Source organism: Microcaecilia unicolor, chromosome 4, assembly GCF_901765095.1.
Source record: "Microcaecilia unicolor chromosome 4, aMicUni1.1, whole genome shotgun sequence".
NCBI classification, from domain to species: Eukaryota; Metazoa; Chordata; class Amphibia; order Gymnophiona; family Siphonopidae; genus Microcaecilia; species Microcaecilia unicolor.
The window spans coordinates 331,316,977-331,339,974 of record NC_044034.1 but is presented as its reverse complement, the minus strand read 5'-3'; the positions used below and the strand labels follow the sequence as shown (position 1 = coordinate 331,339,974).

The following is a 22,998-nucleotide window of genomic DNA, read 5'->3' as shown; positions in this document are numbered from 1 at the left end:
AGGGCAGGAAAGAGCCCCCTCTTTGCTGCCCGGAGCGCTGCCCTGCATGCCTCCTTCCTGTTTGTGATCTCGGCGCCGATTCAAAATGGCCACCGAGAGTTGAAGTGACCTTGCGAGACTTCAACTCTTGGCGGCCATTTTAAATCGGCGCCGACATCACAAACAGGAAGGAAGCATGCAGGGCAGCGCCTCTTTCCTGCCCCGAAAAGGTCACTAGACCACCAGGGCAGTAGTAAGGTAAGGGGAGGGGGGTGACGGGATGTGTGACAGGGGGGAGGGGAAAATGTGACAGGGGCGGAGCGAGGGCGTGAAAGGGGGGTGGGACATGAAAGGGGGTGGGGCATGTGTCCTCCTTTTTGGGGGACAAAATATGGTAACCCTACTTAGAGGTAAGGTCTCACGCATTAACCGGGCGGTAATCATTAGCATACGTACACTACTGATTACCACCCAGTTAGTGCCACATGGTAGAAAATAGAAATTATTTTCTGACGCACGTTTTGGATGTGCGTAAAAATTAGAATTACCGCCCAGGCCATGTGGTAGCCAGGCGGTAGTTCTAATTTGACACATGTTGTACATGCCTTAGTAAAAGGGCCCCTGAGTGATTTAAATATCGTGATGAATTGGTTTCTGTGGAGGTAAAGGGGTAAATTTAAACTTTTTTCTGCAAGTAAAACTTTGTTTTATGAGCATAAAAGAGCTTTTATAAAATGATAAAGGGGTTATGCACATAAGAGTATGTGGAGGACGGGGTTTGGGGTGGTTTTGTGTTTTTGCTTTTTCTAGAAACATATTTGTTATTGTATTTGCTGAAGTGTTGTTGTTGTTTGTGCTTTGTCTTGTTTTCAATAAAGATATATTGAAACAAATACAAAAAAAGTACACAGAGAAACATGAAGGTGCATACTTTTACATGACGCGAGCTTAGGCAGGGTTGGCCCTGCCAATGAACGACTGTGTTTCGCACATGGCCCTGCTTTTCAGCTCTGTAAATGAGGCCCCACATCCCCATTATATTTAGGCGTATTCTGGGTCAGGGTTTGAGTGGAGCACAGACAGATATGCAGTTTATACATGTATGGCCCAATGCTCCTAATTTTAAGAGTTAGGCTCCTAAATTGGCCTCTTTGAAAATTTGCTAGGGCTGAGTGCCTACATTCTAACTCAAAATTTCACTAAACTCCTCAATTTAGCAGCAAAAAAAGAAAAAGTAGGTTTTTAACAGGGATGGATATAGGGTGGGGGAAAAAAGGCAGGCCTGCCTTTATAAGCATAACTTTTAAGCTCCTAAATTAACTTTGGTTTATAAATTTTACTGAAAAATAGGGCACCAATTTAGGAGCATAAATTTGGGAGCTCAGCTTTTTTTTGAATATTGGGCCCATGTTTATAAAATAGGCAAATTTACATGCGTACATTGAATGCTAACATTTACACTTGCTCCCGAGCAGGCAGAAATGACTGTGACTTCAGTATAGCTATGATTTCTAACAGTTTACCCTGAATATTTTACAAAGACATGTAGGCACCTATGGCACCCATTTTCAAAGCAGATGGACATCTCAAAATTCCCCCCCTCCCCCCAAAAGGTAATCTGCCCAAAACATCTAAATTGTGATTTTGGAATGGCAGAATTTGGATGTCCTACACTGCAGTGCATCCAAATAGCAAGGGGGCGTGTTGTGGCATGTTTTGGGCAGTACTAGGGAAGGCCCAAAATTAGGACGTGCAACAGTGATAATCAAACCTGAAGAAACATCCAAGTCTAAAAAGAAGGCCATTTTATTTAGGCTTGTTTCGATCATGTTTAGGATACAGAAAGGTGCCCTGATTGAGCAGCTGACCATTGGAGGGACTAAGCCATGACCCTTCATGAATCCCCCACTGGTTACCGCCCCTTCCCTCACCTCTGGAAGTGACACTGGAAAGGGAAACTAGGCTTCCTTGCTAAATATCAGGTGTTAATGGCATTCTGAACACAGAGCAGGGGACTGTAAACCAGAGGACCTGGGTTCAAATCCCACTTCAACTCACTCTCTCTCTCTCTCTTTTTTTTTAACCTCTAAATTGTGAGTCTTCCGGAAACAGAGATAAACCTACATACCTAAATATTAAAGACACCTACAAGTCTGAGGGCTATTGATGAGGTAGTGTTCAGTCAGGTACCATAGGTATTTCCCTGTCTCTAGAGGGCTCAGCATTTAAAATAACAGAGTTGTAGTGGAATATGAACCTGGGTGCCCTGAATTAAAGTCCACTGCACTGACCACTAGGCAGCTCCTCTGCTCTGCAGGGACGTCTGTGTGGCCATTTTGTACAAATGCTGCCAGATAGGTGTTTTCTCCCTGGTTTTTTTGGCATTCATAATTTGGATGTTTTACTTTGGAAAATGGCTGTTCATTTGAGATGTTCTTGTGTATTTTCAAACAGGAAACCCCAAACATTTTTCCTGTTCAGAAATGGCTGTGAGATGGATGTTTGTTTGTTTTCTGGACGTTATGAGTGGGACGTCCCAATTCTGAATTGGACGTTCTTTTGAAAATGCCCCTCTATGTGTCTCTGTAAAATAGGCTGGAAGTAGGTGTCTGCTTAATCTGCAAACTGAGGGCACCTGTTATAAAATTAACCTTCCAAAGAGCAGTTAACAGGAATGGTCACAACAGTAGAGGAGAGGAATGATGGTACCTTCTGTAACTTTTCCATTCAGCTCTGCTTCTCCTGCTGTGTCACTCACCGAATTCTGTACCAAAGAAATTCATAGGTTCTCAATGCATTGTCGTACACATGTTCTCACATAAGCATTTCAGAAATACACAACCTGCTTTTCTTATCGTGCCTGAGCAAAGACAATGGGCAGATGTATGAATGATGCACATGCTAGGGAAAGTTTCTGTATAATGGATAGAATATGTATGTGTGTGTGTGTGTGTGTGTGTAATGGAGAGAGACTGTTCATACATGTGTACAAAAAATAGCTATTGAAGCCATATGCATGTAATTCTGTCAGAGCTCATCAGTCCTCCCATGGGTTCCAGGCATTATTATGTAGAAATCATTTTTATTAAATTTGTAATATTGACCTGCAAAGCAATTATTTTCACATAACATAACCAATGATTTAACTTACCAATAAAACACACTGCAGAAAGACACCTCCCCCCAACCCCCCCCCCCCCAAATTTCACTACCCCAATTCCATCATATAAAAGACAAGGGATAACCCCCAGTGGGCAAGCTAAGAAGAAAAACACATAGACAGCTGCAAGAGCCAGACAATGATATACTAAGTGCCCTGTTTTCTAAGGTGCGCTAGCGTTTTTAGAGCGTGCTAAAATTATCACACGCTAAGGGGTCCTTTTACAAAGCCGTGGGAGGGCTAATGCACAGGTAGTGCATGCCAAATCAGCACTACCGCCGGGATAGCACGTGCACCCAGCGGTAATTCTGAGTCTGGCACGTGCCGAATCCCACGGTAGAAAATATTTTTCTATTTTCTACCACAGGGGGCATTCCCAATAGTAATCGGCTGCGTAGCTGCATTGGTGCACGCTGCATAGTTACTGCACGGATAGCACGTGAGCCCTTACCGCTAAGTCAATGGCTGGCGGTAAGGGCTCAGGCCGTAAATAGGCACACACTAGTTTTCATTTTTGCGCACGGCCATTTCCCGGCCCATTACAAAAATGGCCTTTTCCCAGCCACGGTAAAAAGTGGCCCAGTGCACACCCAGAAGACGTGCCCACACTACCGCAGGCCACTTTTTACCACGGCTTTGTAAAAGGACCCCCTAAATGCTAGAGACACCCATAGGACTGAAATACAAAACCACTTACACAGCCAGCTTCTCCTACATAAGCGCACAACTATGGAATGGGCTCCCAAAAGCTGTGAAAACAATCTACGACCACTTGAACTTCAGGAAATCACTAAAAACCAACCTCTTCAAAAAGGCCTACCCCAACGACCCCATGGAACCCTTTCACCTACCAACACAGCATGACTATGATCGAACAGGACAACACGCAATCTCCATCCATTCTGACCCTCCACTTATACCTCATACGTTCACTATACAACTTTGTATTTGTTATCCAATGACTGGGCAAACGCCTTTGATGGTACTATGTAAGCCACATTGAGCCTGCAAATAGGTCGGAAAATGTGGGGGTACAAATGCAACAAATAAATAAATATATTCCTATGCGCGTCTCTAGCATTAACGCGTACTAAAAGCACTAGTGCGTCTATCTCTTCAACAAAGCTTACAACGACAATCCATAATTAGCTACGACACTCCATCACTCCTCCCTTATTCTGACTGTCTTCTGTTATAACTGCCTGACTATATCGCCTTGCTATCCTTGATATCTTTGTAACACCAATTGTATCTTTTGTACCCTGAAATGGCCATGCCATAACAGGTCTTTGTAAGCCACATTGAGCCTGCAAATAGGTGGGAAAATATGGGATACAAGTGCAATAAAATAAAATAAATAGCGCATCTTAATAAACAGGGCCCTAATAGTTTTAAGCATATAATTCATAATCTAGGTGATGAAGAGTTCAAAGGAGTCAATATTTTCATATCCAGGCATTATTAAAGGGTTGCTGAAGAGGCCCAGTCTTGACACTGTCAGCTTCTGGTGATGGAAGGAGCTTGTCTAGTGTTTTGTTAGATTCTGATGGGGCATTTCCCTGTCTGCATGGAGAGCACTGACAGATCCAGAGCTCCCTATTCAAGGTGTAGAACAGTTTTTAAATTGCAAACAGGGCTCTCACATCAGAAAGCAGAACCAGTCCTGATCAAAAAAAAAAAAAGTGGTCTCGGTGTGGGCTCTGGAAGCTGTTATGGAATCAGCATAAAGTTATCCTAATTGCACTTTTCATTTGTTTGATCGTTGCTTGTTAAAATATCTTTTGTTAAATGTATTCACTTCAAGCGAATTTTTGATTGCCGTTTTTCTTATCAAGCCACAACTGTTTGGAACAGTTTTCCTCTGATAATTGACAAACAAATTTGATATTCCTTTTTCCGAAGACATCTTAAGACGTTTTAATTTTATAAACTTTGGAGCAGTAATATTATTGCTGTGTTTTGTACTAATGTAATTGTTCCAGTGTATTAACTGGATTCGTAGCTGTTATAAGCCTTGGGAGTAGCCTAGTGGTTAGTGCAGTGGACTTTGATCCTGGGGAACTGAGTTCAATTCCCATTGCAGCTCCTTGTGACTCTGGGCAAGTCACTTAACCCTCCATTGCCCCTGGTACAAAATAAGTACCTGAATATATGTAAACCACTTTGAATGTAGTTGCAAAAACCTCAGAAAGGCAGTATATCAAGTCCCATTTCCTTTAGTGGGTGGACTATAAACGACTAACATTAGATTGAGAGGATGCCCATACAGGAGCTTTGGAGATGGCAGAAATACTATTTTCATGTGATATCTGGGACTAATTTTCTGTTCTCCCTGGATCCTGCCCAGCTCCTTCCTACTGCATAGCGGCCTTATGAATTTGATACACCCGAACCCTCTATGCCATTATCAGCCTGGAATACTTGCTCCCAGAGTTTAGCTCTTACTTTCAACATTAAGAGGGAAATTTTCAAAGCAGTTTACCTGGGTAAATTTCCCTCTCAGATTGGTTAAAAGTCTGTGTGACCTTATACAGAACTGTCCTTTTATCTGGGTTAGAAAATTTTTTTTTTTTTTGGGAGGGGGGTTAGTTGGGAGAGAAAAACTGTCTAGGTATTTGGCATGTTCTAAAATACACACACTAGTTATGCTCCTCCCCCTCCTCCATCACCCACATAATTAAATAACTACTAAAAAAAAAAAAACCTCATACGCTGTGTGGTCTATTAAATTACTTTCTAACTTTTCTGGTCATTACCACAGAGAAAGTGATTAGGATACACTGATGATCGCACATCAATCATTATGTCTTTAAAATCGTTTTTGCTCTACAGGCCTGGTGGCAGGGTCCTGAGAGCTGGAATGTCCTATCACCTACAGCAATAAGCAAGGTCCTACCAGTGGTTCTGATATTCAGCATCGCTCCAGAGCAGCTTGCAACAGCACCGTGCCAAGATCCTGCGTCATTCCCAGAATGCCACCTGCAACACAAAGCAACCAGTCAAATCCTCAAGAGCTTTATCCTATATCCATGCAGTGCGAACAGGAATTACTGGGCAGATTGGATGGGCTGACTGGTCTTTTTTTTTTTTTACTTTTTTATTTAACTTGTCAATTAATAAATATTACATCAAGATCAAATAGTGGGAGATGCAGAAAGGCTCATGGTAGAGACACACGCAGATGTCGGAGCACGTGGTTTCTACCGCAAGTGTAACAGCATGGAATACAGAAGACTAATTATATGCAAATTTTGTGTGCAGCAAATCTGCAGCAAAAATGGGGGGAAGTTTGCCAGAAGAATGCGCACAAGGTTTGATGGTAAGCGTGGCTTCTTGTGCGCATGTCTGAACCAAAACTGAAGGTGTCAATACACATCGGCACCTGTTCTTCAGCACCTAAACCACTGTAGCACAGAAACCGGAAGTGACAGCGCACGGGATAATACTCAAGGATCCCACCCCTGTTTGATACTACTGGCTGGCTGCCCTCGAGTCGATTCCACTCACTCACACACACTTTCTTCCCGGTGTGGCCATCTTGAGGTTGGCAAAGAAGTGTTGGTAAAATCTGAAACTGGTGGACAGTGCAGACTAAACAGTTTTGAACACAATTGTGTGCATCGCTCAAAACCAGTAATTTAACATTTTTTGCATCATTCAAGACTCCTGAGGCAGGCCTGTGGCCAAAACACAATACTGTGTTGAGTCTACAATAAAGTTCACTTATTTATATACCACCAGAGTCTCAGTACCCTGAAGTCATTGGTTCACTTCCCACTTTGTTTCTCTGTATCTTTACCTCGTGGGATTTTGTGTTCATTCACTCTGTGGAGAGCTTTCTCCGTCAGCGCCTAAACATCAGGCTTTCAAAAACTGTCTGCACTTGAAATTTTTGAGGCTCATATTTATGTGCAGAAGAACAGGTGCAGAGGTGTGTTTTCACTTTCAGTTTTGTTTGTTACTTACCATCTGCCTTTAAAACTTGCTTAACAAGACAAAAACCAGCACTTAAACATGAAAGACTGACAAGAAATCTTCTGTGAAAAACCTTCCATGCTGCCCTGGACCCTCATGGTAAATTTCTCGTAAGGTAGCTCATCAGCATACATTTTAATACAACTTGCAGCTGTGTTTTCCACCTGAATTAACACCCATGCACAAGTCCTCTCTGCATTGCTCGGCATGTGGAACCAACGTTCAACCATCGGTAACTCTGCGGCTAAGCCCACGGTTGCTTTCTGCATCGGCCCCAGCGTACATAAGAGGCACTAATCCCCAGTGTCACCAGAGCTAGCTGTCAAAACTGCCCAGGCACCACCCTTCCTTTATAGAGAGAAATACAGAAAAAGGAAAGGGGATGACAACCTCTTTTATAGCTCTTCCAAAATGTAGACCATACTTTGTTACAGACATCAATTTTCCCCTTAAGGATGTAAGATAACTTCAACTGAGGCAATCCCTCCTATGGCCAGCCCTAAGCAGAAGCAACTGGGGCAGAAGCACAGGGCCCTGCGTTCCTTTGCAACTGGTGGCTGACCAGAAATTAAAGCTTCTTTTCCCTTTCCATTTCCCTCTCTGTTGCCTTCTCTCTCCCTCCTCCTCCACTGGCATAGCTAGGACATTTTTACAGGGAGTGCGTCTTTGCCCTGCCCTTCAGCGCAGCCCGCTGTCTCTCACACCGCCCCCCCCCCCCCAATACCTTAAAATCCTCTCTGCTGAAGTCTTCACCCGGGCAGCAGCAGCAGCGGCACTCATAGGCTGCCTGCGGCGTGCACAAGGAGTTCCTCCTGAACCGTCCCACCCTTAGCAAAACAGGAAGTTGCGTCAGAAGGGGCAGGATGGTTCAGGGAGGAAGTCCCAGTGCACGTCGCAGGCAGCCTATAAGTGCCACTGCCAGGATGAAGACTGCAGCAGAGTGGATTTTAACGTAGGTATGGGCAGGGGGCTGGGTATGACAGGGGCTGCGTACGCAACACACGCACCTAGTATAAATACACCACTTTCCCCCACCCCTTGGTAATCATGTTCCTTCTCACTAAGGCCCCAATGATCACAGGTAAATGCGGGTGCTAAAGGCCACTAGCGCCGGATAAGCGCCTGCATTTACCTGCGCCCCCCCATGATTATTGGGCAAACTGCGCCAAGCAAGGCAATAGCAAAGAGCTTTTTTAAATTAGATCTAAATGAGCTCTGCTTGTATTCTGCCCCTATGAGCAGAGAATAGCGCTCTGATCATAGCGGCAGAATAGCACCTTAAACCTATGTCAACTCAGAGCTGGCATCCAGCCCCATGACCCCCCCCCCTGACATGAGGGCATGGGGGCTGGAGGTCCGGTGGATCTCAAGCCCCCCCTAACGTCCCACATCCAAAAGAACATACCTGGTGGCCCAAGTGGGCTGCCAACCCAGCCCCCCTCCCTAGTGGTCTTGTGGCCAACCCGCCTCCCCATACCTCCTCATTGGAGGAGGGAGTAACACCCCCTCATCTTTCCAGCACTGCCTTCAAAATAGCACTGCTCTGCCCTGCCCAGTGAATCCCAAACAAGTGCGGGAGGATTGTGCTTGAGTGCACGCTCAGGCACAATCCTCCCACACTTTCCCAGGATGACCAATGCAAATAACGTGCTTAAATTTGCATGTTATTAAGGTTGACCATTGGGGACTTAACTCCCCTTGCTGTTCCGGTGCTATTTTTAGGGCACTGTTTCGGAACAGCATGGGGAATTGATCATCGGGGCCTAAGATTACAATATTAGTCTGTGATTCAACACCAGCCCTTTCGGGGCTTTGTATGTGTGAGCTGTCACATATACATGTGTAAAAGACATATTTTGCAAAATTGCACATTCAAGTGGAGCTAATTTAGGAGTTGAGCTCCCAAGCTCAAATGTTTTGCTTTTCCAGGTTTTTTTTTAAACACAAGAGATGTAATCACAGTCGTCGTCGTCGTCCCCCACCCCCATCACTTCTGCAAACCACAGGCCCAAACTAGTAATTAGACATGACTCAGAACAGGTGTAAATGCTGACACTGAAATATTCTGAACTAGGGGATAATATTATAAAGTCAATTCTGTGTAAATGGCTCTTATAAATGGCTCAGCACGAAAATCAAAGAATTGCACAAAAGTACAAACCAATTTTATACAAAAAGGAGAAAAGACCTTAGAATTATGACAGCCCTGATGCCCTCTAGGGACTAAATTCTACATATGGTGCCTAAAAAATCAGAGCAAAAGAACCAACAACCCACTCAGCGCTATTCTATAAACCATGCTTAAAGTTAGGCACGGTTTATAGAATAGCGCTTACGCCCGGGAATCATGACTACATTTAACAGCAGCCATTTACACGAATGGAAACATGGTACAAATTTGGCGTGGATCCCGCCTTATTCTATAATTATGCACATAACTGAAAGGAAGTATAAGTGAGAGTGGGATGTTTGACCACGGAAATTCAAATCCTGGAGACAAGAATCTTAAAAAGCTTGTTTATTGATGAAAAGATTCGACACAACTGTTGAGTTTCGGCCGTCAGGCCTGCATCAGGAGTCTTGCTCAATAACGTGTTGTTTATTGAGTCTCAGACGCCAGGAAAAACAGCTGATATGTGCAGTCTTTAGAAAGACCTTTGGTGATGAGCTTGCTAGTAGACAAATCGAGTGTCGTAAAAAGCATGTCTCATGCTTTTTACGACACTCGATTTGTCTACTAGCAAGCTCATCATCAAAGGTCTTTCTAAAGACCCGTACAACAGATCATCACATCACGTGCTACCTATTGCACATATCAGCTGTTCTTCCTGGTGTCTGAGACTCAATAAATGACACGTTATTGAGCAAGACTCCTGATGCAGGCCTGACGGCTGAAACACAACAGTTGTGTCAAGTCTTTTCATCAATAAACAAGCTTTTTAAGATTCTTGTCTCCAGGATTTGAATTTCCGTGGTCAAACATCCCACTCTCACTTATACTTGTGTTTTCCCGTGGGGAGTTCGAGTTCTCCGCTTGGCTGCAGATTCTTCTGAACATAACTGAAAGGAATGCACCTGAACTGCCCATGAAACTCCCATTTCTGCGCTCCTTTTTAGACTTGTGTCTAAATTTATATATACACATTTTAATTAATTCTAATATAGTGCCAATAATTCCTTAAGCCAATTATCAGTTCTAATAAGCTCATTATTCAATTAAATTGTGCACACAAATTGGGCACATGTCCAAATTTGTGCATGCAATTTTTAGCACTTTTTACAGAATTTGGGGGTAGATATGTATTTCCATTATAAAACAGAGAATATTTCCTTCTTTTAAGAGTGTTCAGCATTAAATGTTATTGGTATCATCTTTTTCATATATAGTTGTTGCATCTAGAATGAGCTTCCTTTACCAGTGAAGAAAGAAGACCTTGTATTATGCTTTTTCCAAAAGTCTTAAAACTTATCTTTTCCAGAAGTTTTTTTAATTAGGGTCAATTTTTATATTTATCTTATTTTAATTTATGCAATTGTAGTTCAGCTTCTTATTGTAAACTGCTCTGGACACTTTGAGGGAGAGCGCGGACTTTAAGTATAGGATTAGATTGGATTAGAATATATGTATGATTATAAGATCTACTGACAAAACAAAAAGGACAAACCTTCCACAGATGATCACCAAGCCAAAAAGAGAGCAGAAGGCACCAAGACACGTTCTCAGGGTAACTAACTAGGCTCAGTTTATTCAAAAGGTATGTTCATAAAAACAGTCTTAAAAAACAATATACAGGATGTGCTTGACGTTCGAATACCAAAACAGTCTTAAAATTCAATATACTAGATGAACTTGATATTCAAATCACAGCACAGGCCGTGTTTCAGCACAAAAGCCTTCGTCAGGAGTCCTGTCAAAGCTGCAACTGGCACATAATGCTGTGGTAAGTATAAACGAAAGCACCAAACAACAGACGCGCTTGGGCTAGTAAAGCTGTGAGCCCGAAGAGTTCCAAACAGTGTCTTCTCTTGTAAAAGATGTGAAAACGGGTCTATCAAAACAAGAAACCTAATTATACCTTTAGACACAGAGGAGGTACTTAACGTGCCTAACGACAAGCACGCTCCTAATGAAAATGAATCACTTCAGTGCTTTGCTGGTAAGAACTTTAAAAAAATCAGTAATTAAATAAATAAGACAGCAAGTAAAAAAGGCATATAAAAAACAGAGTTTGAATAAATGGAGAATACAACAGAGGCACATCAGGCAGACGTGAACAAAAGTAAAAAGTTAAATATAATAAGAAAGTGTTATAAAAATGAGATATGACCACTCTGAGAAGTGTATAAGCTACAGGAATGAGACCAAAATAAGGGGGTCTTTTACAAAGCGTCGATAAGCCCAACATGGGCTTACCAAACACTAAATTGGGACTACCGCCGGCTAATAGAGTGACACATAGACATATTCCAAACCAGTTAATTTTGACTTTGGGAACAATTGCCCTTATGAAGAATTATTTCTATTTTTCGATAGGAAGATTTATCAGCAGATTAAAGGAACCGGTATGGGGGCCTCTATGGCCCCTAACATAGACAACTCATATATCATGAAGTTCAAAAAGTTACATCTGGAACAACACCCATTCAAGTCAGAAATCCTCATGATATATTTATTCTGCAGAAGGATGATACTGACCGACTAACTCCCTTCCTATGGTTTAATGGTAGAGATCAAAAGATGCAGTTCAACTTGAATGAAATTTATTTTCTGGATATTCTCATCCAGAAAGACCATTATCGCTTCATCAATACACTATTCAGGAACCTACAGACAAAATCAGTTATTTACATTTTTCTAGCTATCATAACAGACAACTGAAAACTAACTTGCTTTACTGTCAATTTTTATGACTTCGGCGACTATGTTTAGAACAAGTGGATTTTCAAAAACAGTCAAAGTCCTTGGCTAAGAGGTTCTAACACAGAGAGTACCCAGCACGATGTATATAAAGTAGTTACTTGAAAGCCAGCTCACAGTCTCGGGAAGAACATTTAAAGACTAGTATTAATAGAACCCCCCCTCCCCCGGATCTAGTATGCACTTGCGTTTTTCCTTTCTCTCCCATGATATCCAAACATCATTAAGCAACACTGGCATATATTACAGTAACAGTGTTGCTTCAGAAACACAAAAACAATTGTTGCTTATTCCCATAATCATACCTTAAGAAGCATTCTGGTGCCATCTGTCCTACCTAGTGTTAACCCTCTTGCATCACAGCATACCGGACAGTCCCCTTGTGGGTCATGTTCAGTATGCAAACATTCTCTCAATCTCTCTGCATTCACTCACCCATCCACTGGGAGGTAATACAAGTAAAAGTTTTCTAGCACGTGCAATATTTATATTTGTCATCCTCTGTCCATGCGATCTGATACATATAGGGAAGATCAAGCGTATGGTGCATACAAGAACAGTGGAACACAGAAACTGTATCAGTAGGCGAGTTGTTCAGCACCCCTAGTAGAACATCAGAACCAAGATCAACATTCTATAGAGGATCTCCATTTCTTTGTAGTTAGGACACTGAAAAGTGGCTGGAGAGGTGGAGATACATACACGGCTTTATTAAGGCTGGAAGAAAGACTCATTTTCAAACTTAATACTGTGCACTCCCTTGGCCTTAATTGTTAAGTTGAGATGATACACTTTTTATGATCACCTTCCTGGTTTGAGTTCTCCCCTGTTCCTCATTGTTCAGTGTTATTTCTTAGTTCATCTTATGCTTCATGTTTTAAAGTCTTAGAATGTGTTTTTATTGTTCTCTATGATTTCATTGATTTTTATTTCCAATTTGCGTGTTTGCATATTTGATATTAGCAATAGTAGTAGTAGTAATACATATGTATTATTCTCCTCAGACCCCTTTTGGTTTTAAGTTTATACACAATTCCCCAGATTCTATATAGTTTGATTTAAGTTGTGGACACAATTCAGGTCATATTCTGTATTGCATGCAAAACTTAAGTACCTTAAACAGCCAATCAATGCCGATAATTGCCAATTAACAGGCAATTATTGACACTACTACTACTACTGCTACTACTATTTACCATTTCTATAGCGCTACAAGGCGTACGCAGCGCTGCACAAACATAGAAGAAAGACAGTCCCTGCTCAAAGAGCTTACAATCTAAAATAAAGTAAGCAAATCAAATCAATTAATGTGTACAGGAAGGAGGAGAGGAGGGTAAGTGGAGGCAAGTGGTTACAAGTGGTTACGAGTCAAAAGCAATGTTAAAGAGGTGAGCTTTCAGTCTAGATTTAAAGGTGGCCAAGGATGGGGCAAGACGTAGGGGCTCAGGAAGTTTATTCCAGGCATAGGGTGCAGCGAGACAGAAGGCGCGAAGTCTGGAGTTGGCAGTAGTGGAGAAGGGAACAGATAAGAAGGATTTATCCATGGAGCGGAGTGCACGGGAAGGGGTGTAGGGAAGGACGAGTGTGGAGAGATACTGGGGAGCAGCAGAGTGAGTACATTTATAGGTTAGTAGAAGAAGCTTGAACAGGATGCGAAAACGGATAGGGAGCCAGTGAAGCGACTTGAGGAGAGGGGTAGTATGAGTAAAGCGACCCTGGCGGAAGATGAGACGGGCAGCAGAGTTTTGAACTGATTGGCTTTAATTAGAATTTACCCACACAACTTGCTAAGCATATTCTATAAAGTGAAGCGCATAAATTCCAATGCATGCTGCGAAAAAGGGAGCATGGCCATTGAAGGGAATAGGTGGATCATGGATGTTGCTAAAAATTATACGTGCTGTTATATAATAAATCCATTTTGCGCCTAACTTAGGGGGGTGGTCTTTTACTAGCTTTTTTAGCTCATGCTAAAAGGTAAAAGATCCCCTTAGTTACCAGAATTTACACCAAGTTTTACTTGGCGTAAATTCCCACAACTAGATTTAGTTGTGTGGATGGGCCCTAGGCGTATTCTATAAACCATACCTAAAGTAGACGCGGTTTATAGAATACACCTAGGCTTTTTTTCAGCATCAATTTTTACGGCGCTATATTAAGACTCTATCTCAATTTGTCTGTTTTCTAAGTTTGTGTACTATAGTTTTTTTAACATTTAAATTTGCTGTGTTCACATTTATTTACCGTGGTTTTCAGTCACCCTTATAATTTGTTCAATTATAACATTTGATTATAGTTCATTTCACTGTTTCGCTTTATGCACACAGTCTTTGCACATTTTGTGTGTTAGATTCTTGTACTGCGGACTCACACTTTTTAGCAACCAGTTCCTTTAGCTTACTCATATTTCACCTGGTTAGCTTATTGGATATTGTGAATAGCATTCATGAATATTTTTATTTGCGTCTCATTCCTTTAGCTTGTGCACTTCTGAGAGTGGTCATATTTCATTTTTATAACATTTATCTTTTTACTTTTGTGCACATTTGCTCGATGTGCCTCTGTTTTATTCTCTTTTGTTTTTATTTGTGCAAGCTGCGTTGTTTATATGCTTTTTTTTACATGCTATCCTATTTATTTAATTACTGATTTTTTTTTAAGTTCTTACCGGCATAGCACTGAAGTGATTCATTTTCATTAGGAGCGTGCTTGTCATTAGGCACGTTAAGTACCTCCTCTGTGTTTAAAGGTATAATTGGGTTTCTTGTTTTGATAGACCCGTTTTCGCACCTTTTACAAGAGAAGACACTGTTTGGAACTCTTCGGGCTCACAGCTTTACTAGCCCAAGCGTGTCTGTTCTTTGGTGCTTTCGTTTATACTTACTACAGCATTAAGTGCCAGTTGCAGGTTTGACAGGACTCCTGAGGAAGGCTTTTGTGCTGAATCACGGCCTGTGTTGGGATTTGAATGTCAAGTGCATCTAGTATATTGAATTTTAAGACTGTTTTGGTATTTGAACGTCAAGCACATCCTGTATATTGTTTTTTAAGACTGTTTTTATGAACATACCTTTTGAATAAACTGAGCCTGATTGGTAATTCTAAGAACATGTTTGATTCTAAGATCTGCCCAAACCAGATCCAGAATACACCCCCTTTAAATCTGGGTGTGTTGCAGGTACTCAGGAATAAGTAGTGGTGCTTGTAAACTGCATCTGCCATTTTACATGTAAATCAGGTTTTTACACATTCGTCTCCTCTGAATATCACCCTCTAAGGAAATTCTATTACTGGACGCTACAAGTCATGCCGGTTGTGAAATGATTCTATAAGAACACTTACATGCATTATTATAAGTCGGCATCTATCCACCCACTTGCCACATGTCAATAGCAGGCATATGCCTAAATGTGGTATTTTAATGCATAATTTATAGTATTCTGTACATTACCCCCAGATTATACATATAGCACCGATATTTGGGCGCAAATGCAAGATGTATGCTAAACTAAATTGTCTAACAAGCCACCTAGTGCCAATCATTGGGTGATAATTGACACTAATTGGCACCAATTTGGACTCGGGTGCACATCTTGCTTCACAGTACTCTATAACAATGTGCAACCAAATCCCATAGTGAGCAACCCAAAAGGGGGTGTGGCCTTGGGAGGTGCAGGTCAGGGGTCTGCCTCAAATATGCACTCAATGTTATAGAACACCAGGGATGTGCACCCAAATTGGACACTGGGAATTACATCTGGTTTCAGCAGATGTAAGTCTTGTTACCCAAATTTGGGCACCAAAATCGGCGCTCAAGGCTATTCTATAGTGGGCAGTGCCCCTTTATAGAATAGCATTGAGCATCGATTTCTGAGTGCCATTTACTGAATCTAGCCCCATGCCCCCACTCATGCTTCTCTTCCTGTAAACACCCCAGGGTCGATATTCAGCCAGCAGCACTGCTGGCATTTTGACCACAAATTCAATGCTCAGCCATGTCCAGGCTTCGGTACTGAATTTCCAGATTTGCAGAGCTGGCTAAAGCATAGCCAATGAAGTGCAATATTTAGCACTTAACTGGTTATGGGGCACTGCATAAAAGTAGCACTGACTTTTATGTGGTCCCAGAACTGGCTTAAGGGATAGTGGTGCCCTGAGCCAACTTCTGTATTGGCGCTCCCACCACCACCATTGCCTGCAATCTGGTATTTCTCCTTCCACTCTCTTCCCCTGGCCGATGATCCAGTATCTTCTCCTCTCAACTCCCCCTCTTCCCCCCCTCCCACTGATGATAAAAAGCGTCAAAATCCCAGTTCAGCATTTCTCCTTCTCTTTTTCCTCCCTCCTATCCTGTGGATACTGAACTGGAGGTAGAGGGATATAGGGGAGGGAAGGGGGAGGGAAGGGGGAGGGAGAGATGCTAGATCAGGATTTTGGCATCCTTCATCGCCAGCGCCACAGGCCAGAGGCTCACCTGGTCCAGGGCTGGTCTTAGCAATTGCAGGGCCCTGTGCAGATCAGTTTGGTGGGCCCCTCCCCCTGGTCCCACCTAGCCTTGCCTCCACCTAGCCCCACCCCTTGTTGACAAGATGTGTTTTAAACATTTTTTTTATTTGAAATAAAGACAAATCAAGCAAAACTTGTACAGAAAAACTAATTCAAATATGCACAATGCGATCATAGGAAACCTTTGGGTTTAAAAAGCAAAACCATGTGCATGTAAGGACTGGATAAATGAATTAAAACAAATGCCCTTAATATGTAATACTTGGTAGCAATAATGAAACAGTGATTGAATATTCAGATAGCACGCAGCCTGAGCCAACAGATTTATTTTCCACTGAACATAATTAACTTTGTATGAACTTGACTGCTAATAGTGTGCTGAACTGGACAATGTTGGCACATTTAGACTGACTCTGGACAGGTCTGCATGAAGGAAACCCTTCTCTCATTAATCAATACCTTCTCCGTGAAATAGTAATAATAAAAAAAGGCAAGTGCATTTTTATAATATATCACTGCATTCCACAAAGCAAAAGGACTAAGTTCCCACATGACATCTTTTTTTTCTTTTGATGTAGGCACAGGGGAAAAAAAACCCATTTTAAATGCTCCCAGGTTTCAATCTAATTCATGTTTAATACATAGAGGGGCATAATTGAATGAAAACGTCTATCTCCATGGGCGTTTATCTCCGAGAACGGGTCCGTGAAGGGGCGGACCGAATCGTATTTTCGAAAAAAATAGACGTCCATGTTTTATTCGACAATTTGTGAGCTGGGCGTTTTTGTTTTTCAGTGATAATGGAAAATGAAAGCGCCCAGCTCAAAAACGAATAAATCCAAGGCATTTGTTCGTGGGAGGGGCCAGGAGTCGTAGTGCACTGGTCCCCATCACATGCCAGGACACCAACCGGGCACCCTAGGGGGCACTTTTACAAAAACAAAAAAAAAGGTAAAAGAGCTCCCAGGTGCATAGTACCCTTCCCTTGTGTGTTGAGCCCCCCAAATCCCCCTCAAAACCCACTGCCCACAAGTCTACACCATTACTATAGCCCTAAGGGGTGAAGGGGGGCACCTACATGTGGGTACAGTGGGTTTGGGGGGGTTGGACGACTAAGCATTAACCAGCACAATTGTAACAGGTAGGGGGGGGATGGGCCTGGGTCCACCTGCCTGAAGTCCACTGCACCCCCTAACAACTGCTCCAGGGACCTGCATACTGCTGCCAGGGAGGTGGGTATGACATTTGAGGGTGAAAATAAAAAGTTGTGAAACATCATTTGTTGTGGTGGGAGGGGGTTAGTGACCACTGGGGGAGTCAGGGGAGGTCATCCCCGATTCCCTCTGGTGGTAATCTGGTCATTTAGGGCACTTTTGGGGGCCTTATTCGTGAAAAAACAGGGTCCAGGAAAAGTGCCCTAAATTCTAGCTACAAACGCATACTTTTTTTCAATTATCGGCGAAAGGCGCCCATCTCTGTTCGGGTGATAACCATGCCCCAGTCCCGCCTTCACCACACCTCCGACACGCCCCCGTCAACTTTGTACGCTTCCATGATGGAGTGCAGTTGAAAACGTCCAAGTTCGGCTTTCGATTATACCACGTTATTCGTTTTTGGGAGATAAACGCCTATCTCCCGATTTAGGTCACAATATAGGCGTTTTTGTCTTTCGATTATAAGCTGGATAGTAACATAGTAGATGACGGCAGAAAAAGACCTGCACGGTCCATCCAGTCTGCCCAACATGATGAACTCATGTGTATACCTTACCTTGATTTGTACCTGTCTTTTTCAGGGCACAGACCGTATAAGTCTGCCCAGCACTATCCCCTCCTCCCAACCACCAGCCCCGCCTCCCACCACCGGCTCTGGCACAGACTGTATAAGTCTGCCCAGCACTATTCCCCGCCTCCCAATCACCAGTCCCACCTCCCACCACAACCGGTTCTGGCATAGACCGTATAAGTCTGCCCACCACTATCTTCGCCCACCAACCCCTCTTCCCTCCACCGGCTCCGCCACCCAATTTCGGCTAAGCTTCTGAGGATCCATTCCTTCTGCACAGGATAAAATGCCATAAATAAGTAAATAAATAGATGGATAGAAACTCTGTTGAGCACCGAATTCTCATAACATGATGTCTGTTTAGTGGCCCTTTACCAGGAGAAAAAAAAATCTCTGCACAAATATAATAGTACTAGGGTGTCCCTTTAACCAGCCCCTCCAAATGACACAGCTATTACCTTGATTTTTTTTTTACAGTATCCTATCCTCCTCTTCCCTCCCACTCACCCATTCCAGACCTCCTCCCCACTCCCTCGAGCTGCAGGGTGCCCTCCCAGCACATACCTGAAGCCACTCTGGTGGTCTAGCAGAATCTTCGGGGCAGAAAAGATCCCCAGTCCTTCCTGCCCGCTTCGAGCGCTGACCCACTTGCTGCCACACTTTCTTTAAAATGGATGCCGAGACTTCTAACAGCGGCACTGCAAGACTTCAGCAGAAGTCTTGCGAGGCCGCTGCTGGAAGTCTCGGCAGCCATTTTTAAAAGCAATGCGGCAACAAGGGGGTCAGTGCTGGCAGCAGGCAAGAAAGAATGGGGGATCTTTCCTGCCCCGAAGACTCCACTAGACCACCAGGGTGGCTTCGGGTATGTGCCAGGAGGGCACCCTGCGGCTCGGGGGAGGGGAGGCAAGGAGTCAGATTGCAGCAATGGTGGGGAGCGGGTGGGAGTGCCGCAGGGCCCCTGGAGGCACTGGGCCCTGTGCAACTGCCCCTGTCGCCCCTGCCTAAAACTGGCCCTGATGTGGTCCATAGGTTGAATATTGGCACTTAACTGGCTAAGTGCTGACTAAAAGGATTTGATATACTGCCTTTCTGTGGTTACAATCAAAGCAGTTACATATTATATATAGGTACTTATTTTGTAGCTGGGGCAATGGACGGTTAAGGGACTTGCCCAGAGTCACAAGAAGCTGCAGTGGGAATCAAATCTAGTTCCCCAGGTTATCAGATCACTGTACTAACCATTACGCCACTCCTCCACTCCTCGTCCTTTGAGATAGGTACTAACCGGACGTGTTCAGCAACACTAACTGGTTAAGTGCCACTGAAAATGAGTGGTTAGCTCTGAACAAGCGATTCAATTGGCCAGGAGCCATTTCTGGCCAGTTATATCACTTTGAATATCAATCTACCTTTTGCATTTACGTGCTAAGGCAGTTGTGCACATAAGTTACAGTGCACAGCCAGCACTTACATAACTGTAACAATTCTACGCTTAAGTGCCAGTATTCTATAACCTACATGTGCAAGTGGCACTTGACTTTAGGTGACCTGTTACAGAATGAGGGGGTAAGTGCGTAATTTTACTTAGATGTGAATTACTTGTTTACTCTTTCCAGAAATACAAGCACTAGGAGACAGGAGAAAATATTTCTTCACTCAACGTGTAATTGAACTCTGGAATTCGTTGCCAGAGAATGTGGTAAAAGCAGTTAGCTTAGCAGGGTTTAAAAAAGGGTTGGATAATTTCCTAAAAGACAATTCCATAAGCCATTATTAAGATGGGAAAATCCACTATTTATTTCCTGGACAAAGAACATAAAATCTGATTTTACTCTTTTGGGATCTTGCCAGGTTCTTCTGGTACTGCTCTTGATGGACCTTCAATCTGTCCCAGTATGGCGATGCTTATGTTCTTATGTACATATCAGAGAGATCTCTGCCTACTTTTTTTGCATATACTTTTCCCCTTGGAAATAACACATATGGATTTGAAAAGTTCATGTATGCATTTAGTTTTCCTCCCTGCCCTGAATGAACCCTCAGGAATGCCTCCAGACAATGGCGGGTACAATTATGCATGTTGCAGAATGCTTATAATTTTATCCCACTGAAGATCAGCAACCTGAAAATTGGAGGGTTGCCAATTTTTAAAAAGAGTTTCCAGGGTGATCCGGGAAATTACAGCCTGGTAAGCCTAAAGTAAGAGCCGGCCACAACAGTGAAAACTATTATAAAGAATAAAATTACGGAACACATAGATAAACATGGTTTAATGGGACAGAATCATCATGGATTCAACAAGGGAAGTCTTGCCTCACCAATTAACAAAGCAATATGCCACTTAATTATTTCCACATTTAGATCCGGGATACAACAGTCTGAAAAATTATACTGTTTGGTCTTCAGTCTCATTCTTTGGGGGGAAGTAAATCTCGCTCTTTTATATGGTTCATCCTTGGTATTTTTGTTAGCTATGCCCATTTCTTTTCAACCTCAAAGAGGTCCGGAGATACGTCCATAACCATTTAGGGACTCTTTTACGCATGTGCCAAATTGACCCTACTGGCCGGATAACACAGAAGCCCAGTGGTAGCTTCTAAGTTGGTGTGCGCAGTTTCCCATGGTAGAAAATAATTTTCTATTTTCTACCGCAAAGGCCATTCCCAGCAGTAATCGGCAGTGCGGCCACATTGCCACGCGCTGCCCGATTACCACGGGGTTAGCGAGTGAGCCCTCACCACCAAGTAAATAGGAGGCGCTAAGGGCTCATGTGGTAAATGGCCAGACGCTAATTTGGAATTTAGAACCTGGCCATTAATGCCACAAATAGAATTTCACAATTGATCACCCACAAAATTTGTTCTTGGCAGGGGTAACCCCGGTAGTGTGAGGTAAGCTGGTGTTAGAAGCGGCATCAGGGGACGGTCCTTGAGACAGCCCATAAGGGCGAAACATGATCGTGTTGGACGCTATGTCCCCGTCTGATATTTCATCATTATTTTATTATTTGTTACATTTGTATCCCACATTTTCCCACATATTTGCAGGCTCAATGTGGCTTACATAATACTGTGAAGGCATTCGCCAAATCCGGTACGGCCAAATCCGGTATGGGATAGGAACAAAATGTTGTATTAGGAAAGGGAAGATAAGATTCAATCAAGTTGGGTTGAGGTAAAAGAGTTCATTCATGTCCAATACGATCTTTAATAGTGAAGTGTTGCAGGGTTGAGTCATTTAAGTTGGGTCATTCGGATATGCCCTTCTGAATAGGTGAGTCTTTAATGATTTTCTGAATTTTAGGTAATCATAAGTTGTTTTCACCACTTGTGGCAATGCGTTCCACAGGCGCGTGCCTATGCAAGAGAAGTTGGACGCATGGGTTGTCTTGTATTTTAGTCCTTTGCAATTTGGGTAATGGAGATTCAGGTAAGACTGTGATGAACTGGTACTATTTCTAATTGGGAGATTGATTAGGTCAATCATGTAATCTGGGACTACTCCATAGATAATCTTATGGACTAAGGTGCACATTTTGAAAGAGATGCGTTCTTTGATAGGAAGCCAGTGCAATTGTTCACGGAGTGGTGTGGCACTTTGGAATCGTGTCTTACCAAATATCAATCTGGTTGCTGTGTTTTGTGCCGTTTGGAGTTTCCTTAAGATGAGTATGGGTCTTTAAAAAATAAATATTAGACAAGCTAAAAACAAAAAGCTAAGTTTAAAAGTCAGAAAAATTAAAAAATTTGAAACATTTTTTTTTTTGAAAACCAATGAGGAGGTGGGCGCAGTAAAATCTCGCAACAGTGTGAAGTCGCTGGCAAGTTGCACCACTGAGGTTTTCAAACATCTTCTTAACAGTTGGGAGTCTACTGAGTGGATCAATAGAATTTCGGCATTTTTGCAGATGAACTAAGAGGTGGCCCGAGCGCGCGGGAAATCACGCACTAGAAGTAGAGCAGCCCACTTTTTAGCCCGTCTTTGTTAAAGGACCCCTTAGTGCATTAAACCCAAACTAGCTCCCTCTCTTTAATTTTCTCCCTGCTGAAAGCTAGAAACTAGAGTCTTGACCTTCAAAGGTTCCTCTTCTAGCAAAGATGGATGATTAAATATTTATCAATCCTGGTAAATGGTAAGCACAAAAATAGCACAGGAAGCAGAGAGCTGGCAACTCACCCCCCCCCCCCCAAAAAAAGCGGGTCCACAAAAAAAAGGGGGGGAGAAGTAATTCTCCTGAACAGCCCTGGACACGAAAGTACCTCCTGGAGTTAGAGAGACATGTGATTATAATATTCTCCTCCTAAGTCTCCCCTTCCCACCACCATAGGAGCCATCTTTTCAAAATTATTGGGGGTGCTAAGCCCAATGGAAATGACCCCTCCCTGGACACACACAAGGAATTTTCTCAATATTGGGGGTGCTCAAGCACCCACAGCACCCACAGAGTCGGCTCCAATGCCCACCACCACCACAACAACAAAAAATAAGCCATAGCAGCAAAACTGCTCAGGCAGAAATAAAATCATAGCTCAGAGGGAGGTGGGGAGGAGCAGAGAGAAAATCCTAAAACCCTTTGGACAGAGATAAAATCCTAGGACTGGAAAGTGGGGAGCAGAAATAAAAAAAAAAATCCCAGAACTCAGAGGACAGAGATAAAATCTAAGGACAAGAGAAG

General features: G+C 42.9%; 1 protein-coding gene across 2 annotated transcripts in view; it reads right to left on the bottom strand.

Moving 5' to 3' along the window:
- Nucleotides 1-22,998, bottom strand: part of DMTN (dematin actin binding protein) — a 94,183-nt gene that overhangs the window by 48,362 nt on the left and 22,823 nt on the right. For both annotated transcript variants that reach the window (XM_030201986.1, XM_030201987.1), the window contains exons 2-3: nt 6,036-6,118; nt 2,689-2,743 (exon numbers count right to left, since the gene is read on the bottom strand). In XM_030201986.1, coding sequence (XP_030057846.1) covers nt 2,689-2,706 — 18 coding nt within the window. In that variant the 5' untranslated portion in view covers nt 2,707-2,743; nt 6,036-6,118. The remainder of the gene's footprint in view (nt 1-2,688; nt 2,744-6,035; nt 6,119-22,998) is intronic.